Source organism: Raphanus sativus, chromosome 6, assembly GCF_000801105.2.
Source record: "Raphanus sativus cultivar WK10039 chromosome 6, ASM80110v3, whole genome shotgun sequence".
Taxonomy (NCBI): domain Eukaryota; kingdom Viridiplantae; phylum Streptophyta; class Magnoliopsida; order Brassicales; family Brassicaceae; genus Raphanus; species Raphanus sativus.
Window position 1 is genome coordinate 27,292,787 of NC_079516.1, and position 17,670 is coordinate 27,310,456.

Sequence of the window (17,670 nt, forward strand, 5' to 3'; positions counted from 1 at the left end):
TTTTGATGTTTCTGCTATTATATACCAACACTGATTTTTTTAATAGCATTTATATATTAAAAACGCTATGTTTGATGTCGCGGGAAAATAATTTGTTTTAGCCGCGTTAATGTGGTAGTATTGGCTCCAATACTTAGAAAAAGGCTCTAACAAATTTTCTCTGATTCACTCTTTTGTATTCTCTCTCTCTCTCTCTCTCTCTCTCTCTCTCTCTCTCTCTCTCTCTCTCTCTCACGAACTCATCGTCTCCATCTCTCCTCCATATCTCACGAAATCATGGCTTCCACCGGACAACACTCCAATCTTAGTCATTCACGGCCAGCTGAGTTAAATCTCCTGGGTATCCCAGTTGTAATTTCTCTATCTCTCTTTGCCATTGTCTCTGTTTCCTTTCCGTAGTCCGCTCCCTAAATCCCTCTCTGATTCGAGCAAGAACCCTAATTCTTGATTTGATTTATGATCCATATTTGCTTCAGAGATAGTATTAAACAGAAACCTACTTCATCACCTCTCCCGTCCTCTAAAGTCGTCTCCTTTTCTTCTTCCTCTCAGGCACTTTCTCTGCTCGCCTCAAATCCTGGAGCCATGGCGGAAAGGTTCTCTCTTTTCCCCAATCCTATTGAGAGATTCACTTTTATAATTATCTTTAGTTATCTGATAATTTTTTCAGCTCACTAATCAAAACTAACTTTGATCTTTGTTGGGTGCAGACTGTAACAAAGCTGAGGTTCTCAAGGAATGGTTTCTCTGACCAAGCGAAACATACTTTCAAAGTAAACGTATTTTCTTTTTATTTTTTTTGTCTCCTGTTTCACTTGGAATAGAGAGAGATATAATTGTTTTGTTGGAACCCATTTTGTAGAATCTGTTGAAAGTAGATGACTTTTATAGGATTGACTTCCTTCCAACCCGTTTAGTGGTTGCATCTGTAGAATCATTGAGATTTGTTCAAGTCACAGACTCACATTCTTCTCTTAATTGGCTTCCTTCTTTTATCTTATTGCTTTCCCCGATGTGTCTGATTTTTAAAACAAATATACATGTTTTAATTACAGAGATGTCTACCACGTGATGGCTTGGATTAGCATTTCGTTATACACATGGTAAGAGGACGTTTCTGAGCTCAAATTTCTGTTTGCACCTATCTATTTTAGCTACTCTGTGATATGTCACTAAATTTGGAACTATGCTTCTGTCCTGTCTTCACTTGCAGGAAGGTGCCATCATCTTGGAAGTTAGTTATGGTTCTCTTGTGGCGTGTCAATATCCACGACAGTTCAAACTTGTATGTGAAGGATTCTACCCCTATCTTATCTTTTTTTTTCAATGATAACAAAGATCCATAGTGTGGTTGTCGGAGTGTTGTAGGAAACTGGTTCTGCTCTTAGTAGTGTGTGCGTGTTGTGTGACGTTGAGAAGACAAAGTTTGCAGTTTGATATATTGTGTCTCTTTGTTACATCTGAAATCTTGGTTGGAAATTTTTTCTGTTCTTAGTTAGTAGTGTGTGTGTTGTGCTATGTTGAGAAGACAAAGTTTGCGGTTTGGTCCATTGTGTCTCTTCATTGCATCTGAAACTGGTTATGTTCTTAGTTAGTTGTGTGTGTGATGTGTTATGCTGAGAAACTTTTCATATCTATACATTGTTTGGCTTTGTTCACAATGGATGGTGGCTTTTGTGAGATTTAGTTCAACATGGCTTCTTTGCCTTTGATTGTTCTACTTCGTGTTTCCCTTTTTGCAGGGAACAAAAGTTAAAGAGAAAACAAGCTTTACAAGTCTCCCACAAATCTTGCGACTCCTGCTCTTATTTCTGGTGGTGCTTGCCGTGGAGGTGGAGCTGGCTGATCTGATGAATGCATCTTTGCATGCATGGATACAGTTGGCGGTGTAAGATTGCCTTCCGGATACTGTGGCATTCTTGGATTCAAATCTTCCCATGTGACTATTTGAAACAAAGGGATCATGCCAGTATCTTATAGTCTTGATTCTTGGCCCTTGACTCTGTTAATATGGATACATATACATGTGTGAAGTAAACAAAGGGGTCATACCAGTATCTTGTAGTCTTGACAATTCGAGCACTATGATTCATGTGACAAATTGCATTTTGTAATAATTTAAAGGCTATGTTTAAAATTTAGGATTTAAACCATAAACTTAAATTAGTGTTTATATTTATAAAGTACCTATTACATTTCAATCTATAAAAAATTGTTTTGTTTGTATAATTTTAATCTTAAACCTAAAATCAAAATTTCAATCATTTTAAAATCTAATCTCAAATTTAAAATCAAAACCTCAGACACTAAATTTTAAATCTAAACCCTAAATCTAATACCCTAAACCCCTAATTCAAACCCTACATATAAGTCAAAAATCAAATTACTACAAATAATATAATTACTAAACTTAAACCTATTCCTTATATAAACAATAACTTTATCAATTTCATTTTATAATATGTATCTTAAGCACAATTCTATTTCACAAACCCTTCAAACCCTAAACCCTCCATCTTAACCCCAAATTTGTAATATATACTTAAAATATATAGAACATTTTAAACTTAAATTATATATTGTCAAAACAAAAAAAGATAACTATATAGATCATAACTTTCAAATACAAAACTATAAATATAATGCCATAAACCACATACTTTGAACATCAAACCCTATATCATAAACACTAATCCTTTCATTTTAAACATGTGATCTTACAATTTTAATTTAAACCATAAAATATAAATATAAAATTAACTAAATACATACAGATTATTTAAAACTAAATATCTTTTTCTTACAAAGTAAAAATATGGTCATTACTAATTAGTTTTAGCTTAAGAATTATAAACAAACAAGTTAAAAGAAAAAGAAAAAGAAAAAGGAAAATTGTCATTGACCAATAAGATGATTTTACACGGATCACAATCTCCACCGTCGGATTAGAATGGACTAAAAGAGATCTAATGGTCTAACTTCTTTTCTTCTCTACTGTGTCTCTCTGTCGATCTCTTCTCTCTACAGATCTCAAAAAAATAGTAATCTTGCATCTTTCTAGATGTCTCTGTTTCTATCTCCTCTCCTCTCTGAGTCCCAAGGGTTTTTACTGATTAGAAGTGTTAAGTTTCGATCTCCTCTCCTCTCCTCTCCTCTCAGTCCCAAGGGGGTTTTCTGATTCAAAGTGTTAAGCACAGACGAAGTCTTGGCAACCATCACGACAGGTAAACTCACTTCCCCTTTCTCTTATCTGTTCTCTCTTTCTTTTCATCTTCCTATATACTTCTAATTGATTTTTGTTTTGTTTACAGATCTAAGACGAAGTACGGAATGAGAAGAAGTCGTGTTAACATAGTTAATTGATTTTTGTTTTGTTTTCATCTCTGGCTTCGTCTTTCTCTCTCTATCTCTGTGTTCTAATTCCGGTTTTGTTTTTGTATTCTTTGTTTAAAAAGGCTGAAGAAGCTTGATGGTGGTAGCATCGGCGTCAACAATGGTGGTCTCGACATCATCAATGGTAGTTAGTGCGGTGGAGGAGGCTGTTGGGTGGTGGTCGGCCTCAAAGATAAAGAAACCGAAGGAGGCTGTTAGGTTGATTTTGTTTTTTTAGGTTAGGCTTTAGGTTTACATTTGTAAACCGGGTTTTGTAAACCGTTGTAAACCGGGTTTTGTAAACTGGGTTTTGTAAACCAGAATTTATTTGTAAACTAGAATTAAATTACTAAATAAATTTTGATTTTTAGTTATGAATTAATTGGCTTATTTAAATATAATCATTAACTATTTTTTTGTTTAATTATATTTGGTGGTTTTAAATTTTAAATATTAATTAATTGTTATTCCCGTATATAAAAGCGAATTATATATTATATTTACAATAGCATAGAAATTATCGCTATCTTTGTTTACTTAACTATAGCATAAACGAAAACCGCTATTAAAAGTACCAGACTTTTTATAACGGGCGATGTCAGAGCGGTGAAGGAAGCGCTATGCTTTTCTTTACATAGCGTTTTCCGTCCGCTAAGACTACCCATATTTCCTGTAGTGTAGTAAAATTCAGAACTCCTTAAAATAGCACGATTGGTCATATCCCTAGAACCACAAAACTAAATGATCACTAGAACCAAATCCACCACCAAAATAGAAATCAACGAATCGCAAAAAAACATAAGTAAATGTAATTAACAATATTGATCATTAACCTTCCAAATCTAGAGACATGCAGTACAAAATAATAACCCAAAAGGATGAGACAAACCCCCGTAAAATGATAAAAATGGCTCACTGATAAGTTGAATAGAATGAAACAAAACTCTCAAAACCATAAATGATAAAAGTTAAAAACGAGTCAAGCTTAGAGAAAAACATTAGTAAAAAGCATATTATCTATATTGTGATTCTGATTTTTTATTAACATATCATATTTATCAATTTTAGATTTATATAGTTTAGAAATCTTTAAAAGAATATTTAATATATATATATATATATATATATCATAATCTTTTCTCATTACCAAAAATATATATATATATATATTACAATCTTTAGATTTATATTAATCGTATTTATTTCTGTTCACCGTTAGGATAAATAGAAAAAACAAACAAACAAAAAGAGACAAATCTTGTTAAATCATTTCTTACTGTAAACAACCAATTTAGGACAAAACTTGTAGATAAGAGCAAAAAAAATGACTCTTGACATCTTCTAATCTAATTTTTATCCCTGAAATCTTGTTTGACCATAACAGGTAATCAAGTAACTAAGTATTTGCTTTTAACAGTCGATATTAGTTAGTTTCTGTTGTGAGCATTCCATGTTTATTTAAACCCTTTCATCCTCCCAATGTTCCATCATCCACAAGAAACAAAGTTCATCTGCCAGTTTCATACTCTCTTCTATTAATTAATTTCATTTTCTTGCAATCATGGTGAAGACAATGAATTCCTCTGGAATAGAAAAAGGTGTTGTCAGTGAAGAAGTAGAGCCACCAAGGGGGAATAGAAGCCGGTTTGCTTTTGCTTGTGCAATCTTAGCCTCCATGACTTCAATCATCCTTGGTTACGGTACAATTTAATTCTAACAATCCATGTCATAGTAGGTTTCTGTAACCACCCTTACATATCTATGGATGTTGCAGACATTGGAGTGATGAGTGGAGCTGCGATTTTTATAAAAGATGATTTGAAACTGTCCGACGTACAGCTTGAGATCCTTATGGGAATTTTAAACATCTACTCTCTGGTAGGTTCAGGCGCCGCCGGTAGAACTTCTGATTGGATCGGGAGACGATACACCATAGTTTTGGCAGGAGCCTTCTTCTTTTGTGGTGCCCTTCTCATGGGGTTTGCCACAAATTATCCTTTCATTATGGTTGGCCGTTTTGTAGCTGGTATTGGTGTCGGTTATGCTATGATGATTGCGCCAGTTTACACCGCTGAAGTTGCTCCTGCTTCTTCTCGTGGTTTTCTCAGCTCTTTCCCTGAGGTCTAAAATTTGACCTTTCTATTTTTATTATTATTATATTTTTTTTAAACCAATAGCTACACTACTTTGAAGCTTTCTAATTTTAAATATGATGAACTGCACACTGTAAATGAAATTTATAATGATATGTTGTGTTGTATGTAGATATTTATCAACATTGGTATACTTTTGGGGTACGTATCGAACTACTTTTTCTCCAAGCTTCCAGAACATCTTGGATGGAGGCTCATGTTAGGTATCGGAGCGATTCCTGCGGTGTGCCTAGCCATTGGAGTGTTGGCGATGCCTGAGTCTCCGAGATGGCTCGTCCTCCAGGGTCGTCTTGGAAATGCTTTTAAAGTTCTTGACAAAATCTCAAACACCAAAGAAGAAGCCATCTCTAGGCTCAATGACATCAAACGGGCTGCCGGAATTCCCGAGGACATGACAGACGATGTTATAGTTGTTCCCAACAGAAAGAGTGCAGGAAAAGGTGTGTGGAAGGATCTTATTGTCCGACCAACCCCTGCTGTCCGACATATCCTAATAGCATGTCTTGGTATCCATTTCTCTCAGCAAGCCTCCGGGATTGATGCGGTCGTCCTTTACTCTCCTACCATCTTCCTAAAGGCTGGACTGAAATCCAAGAATGACCAGCTATTGGCAACTGTCGCTGTTGGAGTTGTCAAAACACTCTTTATCGTTGTAGGGACTTGCGTGGTCGACCGGTTTGGACGTCGTGCCTTGTTGCTCACGAGTATGGGGGGAATGTTTCTTTCCTTGAGCGCGCTTGGGACTAGTCTTACAGTCATCGACAGAAACCCAGGACAGACCATCAAGTGGGCTATTGGGCTTAGCGTTACGACGGTAATGACGTTTGTAGCAACATTCTCAATAGGTGCAGGACCAGTGACGTGGGTCTACTGCTCAGAGATATTCCCTGTGAGGCTAAGAGCTCAAGGGGCAAGTTTGGGAGTGATGTTGAATAGATTGATGAGTGGTATTATCGGAATGACATTCCTATCGCTTTCTAAAGGTCTAACCATTGGTGGTGCATTCCTTCTCTTTGCTGGAGTTGCTGCCGCTGCATGGACCTTCTTCTTTACTTTCCTTCCAGAGACACGAGGTATGCCTTTGGAAGAGATGGAGAGTCTTTTCGGGAGCTACACTGCAAACAAGAAGAAGAATGTTACGAAGGAAGGTAAAGAAGTGGTTGAGGAACACTGATAAAAATAATGAAATATGTTGTTGTGAATATTGGGTCAATTTTTCTTAAAATGAAAATAATATTGGGGATGTGCCACATATTTAAATACAAAACTAATTAACATGTGTAAATAATTTAATGTATTCATTTAGCTCAACTTGTTAACTAAGAACAATTTTATTTTCTTAAGAATGTGAGTTCAAACCCAACTGCTGCTATTTTTTTGTAACAACAAGCACATATACAAAGATATAGCCATCACGCAACTACAAGAAATCAGTGGAATGTTTACTGAATTTTTTGTAGCTAGAATGAAATCACAGCACCAACGTTGACTGTGAATCGTCGCCAATTTGTAGCCAGCTCGCAACGGATTCATGACAACAATGGTCGTAGCTAATTGCAATGACATGGCTACAGATTTTATTCAAATGCTGGATTTGAATATATAAACGAACAAAGCTTTATTTTTTTAATATACAAATTAATTGATTTTAAATATTATATTATAATAAATCTGAAATTATCAAACATAAATGTCGATTTTAAACTTCTAGTACACACACAAGAAGCTAAACTTATAAGTACTGAAAAATAAAAACATAACAAATGATCAAGCTGTGGCAAGAAGCATCAAACTCTTTGTTTGTTTGTTGGTGGCTATATTTAGATTCTCTGCTTGTTGGTTATGGGAGGCTCGGATGGAAAAGAGTATGTAGTAGCCACTTCAGTTGGTGATGTTTCTGTTGGGGATTCTGAGATGTATTAGGTGGTTGCTTAGCTTCTCGTATTCGTGGTACTGTGACACATCTAGCTTCGAATAAATCAGTCAGTTTCTTGCTCATCACGATGAAAGCTCTGGTCAAATTGATCAAATCTCGCTGCAAAAGAGCCTGAAAAGGAAAAAAAAATGACTGGTAATTCAATGGGATCATAATTCTGTATTTGTGTTGTTCCAAGTTCAAACAATTTACCTTTATATGGGTTGTCTATCTTCAAAAAACCTGATAAAATTGAGACCAAACTACTAAACAATAACAATTGAGCATATGAGTCATGTAGTGCCATTACAAAATAAATAGTTACTCTTATTTACTAGTAAGTATAAAAACCAAAGCAACAAAGCTAGAAACAAAATTTTAAAACAATACCGAGTAAAAAAACTAATCTCCCATACGTGGTCTGATTGAATTTTATGAAACTCAATCTTCGTGGTCAATGTTGGAGAAGTGTGGTGAAATAACAATGACTCACTTCTGTAGCAATTTTCTTTGCACCTTTGACTACAAATGTGCCAGCATTTTTATTGTCAACTAGGATCGGACCCACGAGCCCACGCGAGTGTTTTCTTTAATTATATATGTTTTAAACATTATAAAATGGCTATATTTTCATGTTTTAAATAGGCATGCGATTTTTGTCTGAACCGATCAATCCTAACTGAACCAAATCGAAATTTTCAGTTCGATTATGGTTTTGATTTCGGTTTTATCCGTAATGGTTTTAAAAATTGGTTCAGTTATCGGCAAGGTTCGGTTTTTTATTTTATTTTTGTGAAAAATGTAGAAAAACCAAAAATAACCAAAAAGTATCCGAAAACCGAACCAAATTGAAATGGAAAACCAGAATAAAACCAAATTTAATCGAAAAAATGACCAAACATATCCAATTTATTTTTGGAAAATTTTACTGAATTTAACAAAAAACCAAAAAAAATTGGTTATTTTGGAAAAAAATGAAAACCGAAAATAAATGATAACAGAACCGAATCGAAATTTAATTTGATTAATCGCGGAATCAATTTTCAAAATGTTGTTTAACCAAAGACTGACGGTTCGATCCTGTTCGGTTTCGGAAAACCGAATCCGCAAGGATAGTTTTAAACATGAAATCAAACGTCCTCAACTTGGAATTATTTAGCTATTGGAATTATTTAGCTATTGGAATTATTTTCCAATGAGATGGTTGTTTTTTTTTCAACTGTGTGTGTTCCTTGCTCTTTCTTTGACAAATAAAACACTAAAATGCAGCATATTTGTGTTTTAAATATACCTTTTATTACATTAAATCTAGATATGGTTATTTAAATTTGAAATTTGTATATAAATATCAAAATTTATTTTTATTATATTCGAAGATATATTATTTAGAACTATTATATATGATTTAAAGCAATATTATTTGAAAACAGAATGATAAAGTTATACAATTATGTGGTTATAGGTTTGTACAATTGTTTTTAGTTTAGTGGAAGGAACACATAATCAATTTGATTCTGGTTAAGTCTGTCCATTAATTCCGATGGTTTTGTAAAGTTATAAAAGGAAGGGTTATAATAATCTCAGTGGCATTAGATTGTAATTATTTAGGAAAATTCAGGGTCAAATTTTATTTGTACAGTAAGAACAGACTAAACAAGATTTTTCTGGGTTGAATATCTCTTCATCAGAAATCGCATTAGCTCTAGTGCTCTCAGGGTGTTTCGTGTAGTTAACAAAATACCTATACAGTTGACAAAAAAAATTACAGACGCACCATTCGAGACGATATCTAAGTGCCACAAAAAAATGTACAAAATTGGAGACTCAAAGAAAAAAAAAGAAATCAGCATGCATATATTCAGCTTCGCGAACTTGGAACAACATAATAGTTTCCCAGACTTTACAGTCAACCAACTCATTGATTCAGCTTCACGAACTTCGAACTTGCATACAATTCAGACTTTGGTGTAAACCCATGATGTAAATTTAATAGAAAAAAATACCTCTGAGCAAGGCTCGTCTAGTGGATGGGGATGGATGGCATTTTAAACAAAAATAAAAAATACACGGTAGAATCAAGTTACCAAGTAGAACGGGTTTATCCAGACAAGGAAAAGCCTCCACTAGTGTTTGGACCCACAGTTGATTTACTCAAAGCCTACTGCTGGAAAGTTTGATGCCCACCAACGATTAAGCATTTTCTATGGAAATTGATGTCATGATGAATAGCAGTGAAAAAAATTTTACAAGCGGAAAGGCTAACATGGGATATATGTTGGGCTAGATGTGAAGCTTCAGAGGAATCGATAAACCATGTTATTTTCGAATGTCCTCTTGCACGTCAGGTTTGGGCTCTATCACATATACCATCCGATCCAGCTATTTTCCTCCACATGTTCTTTTTCACGAATATGAATCATATATTCTGGAGAGTTTACCTGAAAATGGATGATCATCAATTTGCATGGATTCAATGGTACATTTGGAAATGAAGGAACAACATGTTTTTCAGTGATCTGGACACGGATCCTAGGCAAACACTTAATTTTGCAGAAACCGAATCAGTGCTTTGGGCAGAAACACAAGCTCTAACCATACAGATGGCAACACGACAAGTAAAGTCCCCGAATTTACCGCAAATTCTAAGGCGTTGATGTTTTACAGATGGTTTTTGGAAGGATAATGAGTTTTTTTTGCAGGACAATGTTGGTATAGTACATTAGAAAGATTTGTTGGCTTAATGGGAGAAAGAACTGTCAGGGCTAGTGTTTCCCCTCTTCATTCAGAGGTGGAAGCGTTACTTTGAGCAATGGAATGTAAGAGGAATTTGCGTCAGTTTCAGGTCACGTTTGCAACATATTGCTCTCAATTGGTGAAGATGGTTTCCAAACCAGAAGAATGGCCTGCCTTTGCAAGTCATTTGGAAGACATCAAGACCCTACAAGAAAATTTTTCTCAGCTCGGAGATCATTCATGTACCACGAACACAGAATTTGAAGACGGATAGTTTAGCACGAAGTGTTAGGAAACAATTGTCTTTTGTCGTTCACATAGATGCAAATGTACTAATCTGATTTACAAATTCGTATGAGTCTATTTATCTCGATAAAAATCAGCATGCATAAATCACCATAACACTAAAACAATGGATTAATCCAGCAGTTACTTAAATCCTGCCAGATAATCATACTATATTTAGTCGGATATGGAAGAAGATAGTAAATTTCAGAACTCCTTAAAATAGCACAATTGGTCATATCCCTAGAACCACAAAACTAAATGATCTCTATAGAATCAAATACACCACCAAAATAGAAATCAACGAATCGCGAAAAAAACATAAGTAAATGTAATTAACAATTTTGACCATTAACCTTCCAAATCTAGAGACATGCAGAACAAAATAATAATCCAAAAGGGTGATATAAAACCCCCTAAAATGATAAAAATGGCTCACTGATAAGTTGAATAAAATGAAACAAAACTCTGAAAACCATCAATGAGATAAAAGTTAAAAACGAGTCAAGCTTTATCGTAAATATCATATCATATCATCATATCATATAGTTTAACCAACGAATGTATCTAGCGACATATAAAATCGAATGTGGACCTACTTATTTTTCAATTGAATGTAATTGACTACCTAATTGAGTGACACCTAAGCATGATGTCTTTTTTAATTATTACAAAATTGAGGTTACAATTTTTCAAATGTTTCTCCTTTAATATATAGGGGATTGATTGTTTTCTTCAATTTTTTAGTTTAATGTTTTAAGTTGGTATTCAGAGAAAAGATCCATTAAATAAAGAAATTGAATCAAGAATAAACTGAAACTAACAAGTTATTAGAAACTTCAACTTCAGCGTATTTGGTTAAACAAACTAGTGGCTTAGCTTACAATCTGCTCATCAGTGTTACACTTGAGCCACGATGGATTTGGCGGAGACCACCTCCTCACCGGTTCTACTGTTGCTGGTCTTTCCACCACCATTTCTTTGACCTCTTCTCTGCATTTCCATTCCTTCACATCATCCCTGACCTTCTCCACTGTGCTGGAGCACTGTAGCCCTTACCCCTAAATATAAACTCATTTATGTTCTTCCAAAGTCTCCACAACAGCCATGGTACTAGTTCTTCTTCCACTTGTACTTTTAGGTACTTTTTATTCAAGACCCATTGGAAATTTGAGAAGAAAGAATCCGCCCAAATACCTGAAGGAGGAATGTGCACCTGCGCCACAGCCCAAATTAATCGAGCATACAGGCATTGCAAATAGAACGTGATTGACGCTCTAATCTGCTGCATCACATCTACTACATCTTTTTGACACTGGAAGAGCATTACTGAGACATCGCCACAGGAAATGTTGAATTTTTGGGCTGGTTTTGAGATTCCAGACTTGTTGATACAAACCATCTAAGTTGGGTTGTATTACTTCTTGCTTCTCCTTGTCCACCCCAACCACATTAATTTGGACTCAATAAGAAGATTTCACTGTACAGTGAACCGTTTTTGTGTATTCCCAAGTATAGGAGTCAGCACTATTACTTCCTGCTGGGTGTATTGCCTTTATATTTTCACAGACATCATCTGTGAACAGATTCTCCAGCAACTCCTGATTCCGCTCTCTTTAACTCTCATATCCTCTGAGACTCTCAAACCATTACTCCCTCCTCCTCATCTCATCCACAACACCCATGGTGGATAGTTCTTTTCCTATCCATCTTCCTGTCCAAATATTAGTCTCTGCTCCATTGCCTATAATTACCCTTACTCCTTGTTGGACTAAGCGTTAAGCCAAATGGATGCTTCTCCAAGCATAGGATGGACGCGATCCAAGAGAGGCATTGAGGGGATCTGAATCTCTGAAATATCTACTCTTAAAGATCTTGGTCATTAGAGAGTCCTTGTTCGTTAACATTCTCCACAGCTGCTTCCCCAATAAAGCTAGATTGAAAGCCTCCAAATCCTTGAACCCCAGACCTCTACATGCATTTGGCTTGCATAGACTTTCCCAACTCTTCCAATGCATTCCTTTAGATTCCATTCTATTCCTCCACCAAAAATCATGATCTTCTTACATATTTTTTGGGAATCAAGAAACACTCCTGGTTACACTCTCTTCCATGTCCACAAATCAACTCTTTAACTCTCATATCCTCCGAGACTCTCAAACCATTACTCCCCCCTCCCCATCTCACCGACCACACCATGGTGGCTGGTTCTTTTCCTATTCATCTTCCTGTCCAAATATTATTCTCTGCTCCATTGCCTATAATTACTCTTGCCCCTATTGGACTAAGCGTTGAGTCGCATGGATGCTTCTCCAAGCATAAGATGGACGTGATCCAAGAGGGGCATTGAGGGGATCTGAATCTCTGAAATATCTACTCTTAAAGATCTTGGTCATTAGAGAGTTATTGTTTGTTAACATTCTCCACAGCTGCTTCCCCAATAGAGCTAGATTGAAAGCCTCTAAATCCTTAAACCCCAGACCTCCACATGCATTTGGCTTACATAGACTTTCACAACTCTTCCAATGCCTTCCTTTAGATTCCATTCTATTCCTCCACCAAAAATCAGACATCAGCGACATGATCTGCATACATATTGTTTTGGGAATCAAGAAACATGACATTGTGTATGTGGGAAGCGCCATTGCCACAACCTTTAACATAACATCCTTTCCTCCCGGGGAGAGAAATTTTGAGTGCCATGGACCTTCGATCCCCCCCCCCCCGGAAGAGATTCTGGTAAGCCTAAGTAGAACCCTTCTCCACCAGTTCCCTCAATTTCTAACTTTGCATCTCTTCTCGCCTACTTCTCGGGATATTCTTGTCAAAATAAAAACTTGATTTCTGATCATTTATCCTCTGTCCCGAAGCAAGATTGTAATTATGGAGAACTTGGACAATTTGATTCAGCTCATCTTCTGATCCCTTATAGTAGAGCATACTATCATCAGCAAATAGTAAATGTGATATCGGGGGAGCCCACCTTTCAAGTCTAAGTCCTGATATCTTTCTCTTGTTTTCCGCCATCTTTGACATCTGAACCAACACTTTGTGCAAATAACAAAGAGGTAAGGGGATAACGGGTCTCCTTGACGTAATCCTCTTGTAGGACATATCTTGCCGCGAGGCTCTCCATTTATGAGTACTTGGTATCGTACTGATGAGACACATCTCATAATGAGACCTCTCCAAGCCGCTGTGAATCCTAAAGCCTTCATCACTTTATCCAGGAATGACCACTCAACCCCATCATAAACTTTGGAGATGTCGGTCTTTATTGCAACAAACTCCGATGCACATTTTTATCTAAATTGAGTGCGTGTAGGAGCTCATGTGCAACGAGAATTTTATCAGAGATCAGCCTTCCTTCTACGAACGCCGCATGGGTTTCTGATATAACCTTTGGTAACACCTTCTTCAACCTTCTAGCCATGAGTTTCGAGATATTTTTGTACGCCGCATTACACAGGCTGATGGGTATGTACTCACTCATTTTTTTGAGATAATTCTAAATAATATATTTTTTTGTATGTAACCGTATATAAAAATGTATAATTTTTTGTCAACTTTTATATTGATATAAGCCTAATGGGCGATTACAATGATTCAGGCTTTATAAACAATGTCATGTCCCTGATCCTGGAAATGATCATTAGGATCGGCCATGGTGCGAGGAGACGCACCAGTCAGGTCATGTGACCTAAACACAAGGGTATCATGGCCTGGAAGTAAGGTTAAGGGCATCAGGAAGCTAATATATAGCTAAACCAAGAAGGAGATAAGTATAAAAGAGCTGTACAAAGTGTATGGCAGCTGGACGATGCAGTGAGCAAGCTCGACCAGCTAGATGAAGTGTAGTGCAGCTCAGTGTAGCTCACTGAAGAGTGTGTCAGCTCCCTGAGCTGGATGAACTAGCTCACTCAGCTGGGTCAGCTGGGGATCAGCTCAACTCAGCTGGACTGAGTGTTCAAGTCTTGGGCAGTTGGGCCAAGTCCGGACAGTGGTCAGACCATGTGGACCACCCGGGTGTGCCGGTGAGCCAGTGGGCACTTGTGGTTGAACCAGGGGCTTGGGCAACCAGCCTAGGCTTCTGTGTGACATGTCTAGGAGCAGTTAGGCATGTCATGGACGTCAGGTAACTGCCATGGGCGAACAGGTGTGATCTGGACCATTGATTAAATCAATGGCCAGAAATGATACCGAAAGGGTGCAACCTTTGGAAAGGTGACCATTCCTTTTGTATAAATACAAGGGCAAGTCCGTGCCTTTGCAGGCACGTCAGGGCTTCATTCTTATTCCTGAAACACAAAGAAAAACCAGAGAAAACAGAGAGAAAGTCGGATGGCAACATCCAACCCCAAGAGTGGGATGAAGGCAGCAAAGAGGCAGTTTTGATGGCAATCAAGAGGGGAGTTGTGAATGACCCTCTGGTGTGTTTTGATTGATGTTTGCCACGCCATGGGCTTCCTCTACATCCATACTACACATTCAAATAGCCAGGAGAGAAGATGGAGGGCCGGAATGCACTTCCAATGGTGGAGACAGCCTTGAAGGCAGTGGTGTGTAGAAAGGCAGTTTCATGGGAACTGAAGTGGGAAGTGATGCACGACCCTTGGGTGGTGTTTGATCATGGATGAACACACCCTAGGCTTCCTCTACATCATGGTAACACACGCAAATGGTTAGAATTGAATGGAGAAGGCCGGACTCCACTCCCAAAGGCATGTACAGCCTTGAAGGTGGATGCAGTGTAGAAACTGGTTTCATGGAAGTTCCATGGAAGGGATGATGGGTGCGACCCATGAATGTATCTTATCAATACTGGAGGTATGTGATAAGACCTGATTAATACAAGTGCAAGAGGCACAAGGCCGGACCTGATCAGGGAAGCACAAGGTCTAGCAAGATCAAGTATGAGGTAACATGTGTTGATTACTTATTTTTATGGTTATGTTTATGTCTGTGTTGTGTCTCTTGGGGTGGGATCAAGGCCAGGCATGGCACGCCCCTTGAGGAATGTATATTGTGATGTGTCTTAGGAATCCAAGACCCTGGACAAAGGGGCGGATCATAACTGATCTAACTCATCCATGTGGGATGATGGTTAGATGATGTTCATTGGATAGTGATCAATGATGGATCATGGTTTGGTGTTGGGTTTGATCATGGTGTGAACCATGAGTCCGACCCACTGATGAGACACATGGGAGTCCTAGAGACAGAGGAACCATGTGGAGTGTAAGGTCCAATTCGTTTGGATCCAACAGCAAGCAAAGGAGAGGAGTAAGGCTGGTACTTGTTGGTATGGACCACAAGTATTGTGCTGGTGTGTTTATACAAGGAAGGCTGTGTGTGATCTGATCATGGGCAAGGATGGACGACCTGATCCATGGATGATGGATCAAGGTGTCTGATCTGATTGATCAAAGGATGCACCAGTGGTAAGAGCAACACTAATCAGGTTCAGTGGGACATAGTTCCATGGCCGGTTAGGTATGTGTGAAGACTCATCAGTTCTGAGTCATGTGGGGTGGTTGGTTGATTGACTCAGGAACTGGTGGGCATTATTAATCCTATTATATGTTGATCAGACGTGGAGGTACTGAACCATGGAGTGGCCGGTTCAGAGAAATCTCTCCATGGCCTTGGTTGGGCAGGTAAGTGGAGATCTGATAGTTCCTGAGGGAATTGTTAGGATCCGACTTCAAATATCTCTTAATGGGTATTTATCATGAATTATCATGGTGAGAGATTAGTTTTATCTCATTGATTTAGAGGTGGTCAGTTATGGCCATATGGGCTGTTCATGGGCGAGATCAGTATGATCGAGGCCAGTTCTGAGAAATCTGACTTGACCATTCTCTTAGTTATGAATTATCATGATTTATCATGAATTTTAATTAGTTTTTGGAGCATGTTTGCTTGAGGTTGATTTTGCAGCTGAAGACTTCCCAAAGGTACTTGGTTTGTGGGGATGGTTGGTTGAATGACTAAGTACCTAAGGGGAGAGTTTATACAGGTATAATGAGGAGTTGGACGAGTGGATGGGGAGCTAGGCAAAGCTACCTCGCAGCTCGATCAGCTGGAAGAGAGTTGGGAACCTCAAGTGAAGTGGTTCAGTTCAGCTAGCTGAATGAGCTAGCTAGACAGCTAAGGCAGCTGAGACAAAGAGCTATCAAGCTCTGTGGATGTGGCAAAGGTATGATCTAGCAAACATTGCATAGATCTAGATAGAACGGTTAGGGGAATGGAACCTCAGTTATTGTATGACTTGGATTAGGTTCAGGATCAACCTTGGAGCTGGTAGTAGTTGTGTCTACTGATCATGGCTAAGGTGATTCGACCTGACAAGTATTAGATTGGTTTTAGACCAATGGTTGATAGATAATATTCCGCTGTGCATAAGTTGAAAGGATCTAAGCTAGGGAATGACTAAGGTAGTCTTAAGCTAAGGTCTAAGATAGACTTCGCCTTAGGCGAAAGTATAGTTAAAGATCGAAAAATTGAGTGGTTCGGTCAGGGTATGGACCGAGCGACGTGAGGCATCGACCGCGGCCTAGCCGGGGGTTTGGGTCTTACAAGTTGGTATCAAGAGCATGCTTGATTCTAGGATCGTTGGGTTGTGGTTGTCCACCCATGCATCCGGACAAGTGGATGCTGATAGTGATTAAATCCACCAGTTTTATTGTTGACTCAGCTAGAGGAAGTTAACAATGAAGCTGGAGTGACTGTAAGTCAGCTCAACCCTACTGAGGTTCTAGTGGGGGAGAGCTGAGCTGCAGCTGGAAGGGGAAGTTGAATCCTCTTGTGATGTAAACCGGGCTGACTCCAAACAATTGTTGCAAACAATGAGAGGACTAACCGGTTGATTGGGCAGCTGTTTTGGCAGCTAATGATCAAGCTGGGCTAGTAGCTGAGGTGGTCTAGATTGATCCATCAGCTAGGGCAGCTTGGTTAGTGGACTACCTGAGGGTGCTGGAGCACATAAAGCTCAGATGAGAACAAAGTATTTCTCAGGTAGTGTGGATCCTTTTGAGGCAGATGAGTGGAGGTTCTGATGGGGGTAACTTCAGCTCAACTCACTGCTCAAAAGTATTGTGTTCCAAACCGATATTATTTCTGGAAACTGAGATGACCATGGAACCTTACTAGGTGAGGCCAAGAGGGAGCTGAGGCAAGATAGGGTATCATGCTTGTGAACGGGAAAGTTCC

The 17,670-nt window shown here is 38.1% G+C and overlaps 1 protein-coding gene and 1 long non-coding RNA gene across 2 annotated transcripts; both read left to right on the top strand.

Moving 5' to 3' along the window:
* The first annotated feature begins 3,087 nt into the window (after window positions 1-3,087).
* Window positions 3,088-3,586, top strand: LOC130496659 (uncharacterized). The gene is made up of 3 exons (XR_008935822.1): window positions 3,088-3,224; window positions 3,312-3,354; window positions 3,456-3,586. It is a non-coding gene; the product is annotated as an uncharacterized LOC130496659 (long non-coding RNA).
* A 1,359-nt stretch (window positions 3,587-4,945) lies between these two features.
* LOC108810882 (putative polyol transporter 1) lies at window positions 4,946-6,699 on the top strand. Its single transcript, XM_018582955.1, has 3 exons — window positions 4,946-5,072; window positions 5,147-5,493; window positions 5,638-6,699. The coding sequence occupies exons 1-3, from the start codon at window positions 4,946-4,948 to the stop codon at window positions 6,697-6,699; spliced, it is 1,536 nt and encodes a 511-aa protein (XP_018438457.1).
* The last annotated feature ends 10,971 nt before the right edge of the window (window positions 6,700-17,670 follow it).

Excerpts from the sequence above, each read along its gene's own strand:
- LOC108810882 (XM_018582955.1), top strand. The coding sequence starts at position 4,946 with ATGAATTCCTCTGGAATAGAAAAAGGTGTTGTCAGTGAAGAAGTAGAG. Across the intron at positions 5,073-5,146 it reads TTCAATCATCCTTGGTTACG|ACATTGGAGTGATGAGTGGA; the intron begins GTACAATTTAAT and ends TGGATGTTGCAG. Across the intron at positions 5,494-5,637 it reads TTCTCAGCTCTTTCCCTGAG|ATATTTATCAACATTGGTAT; the intron begins GTCTAAAATTTG and ends TGTTGTATGTAG.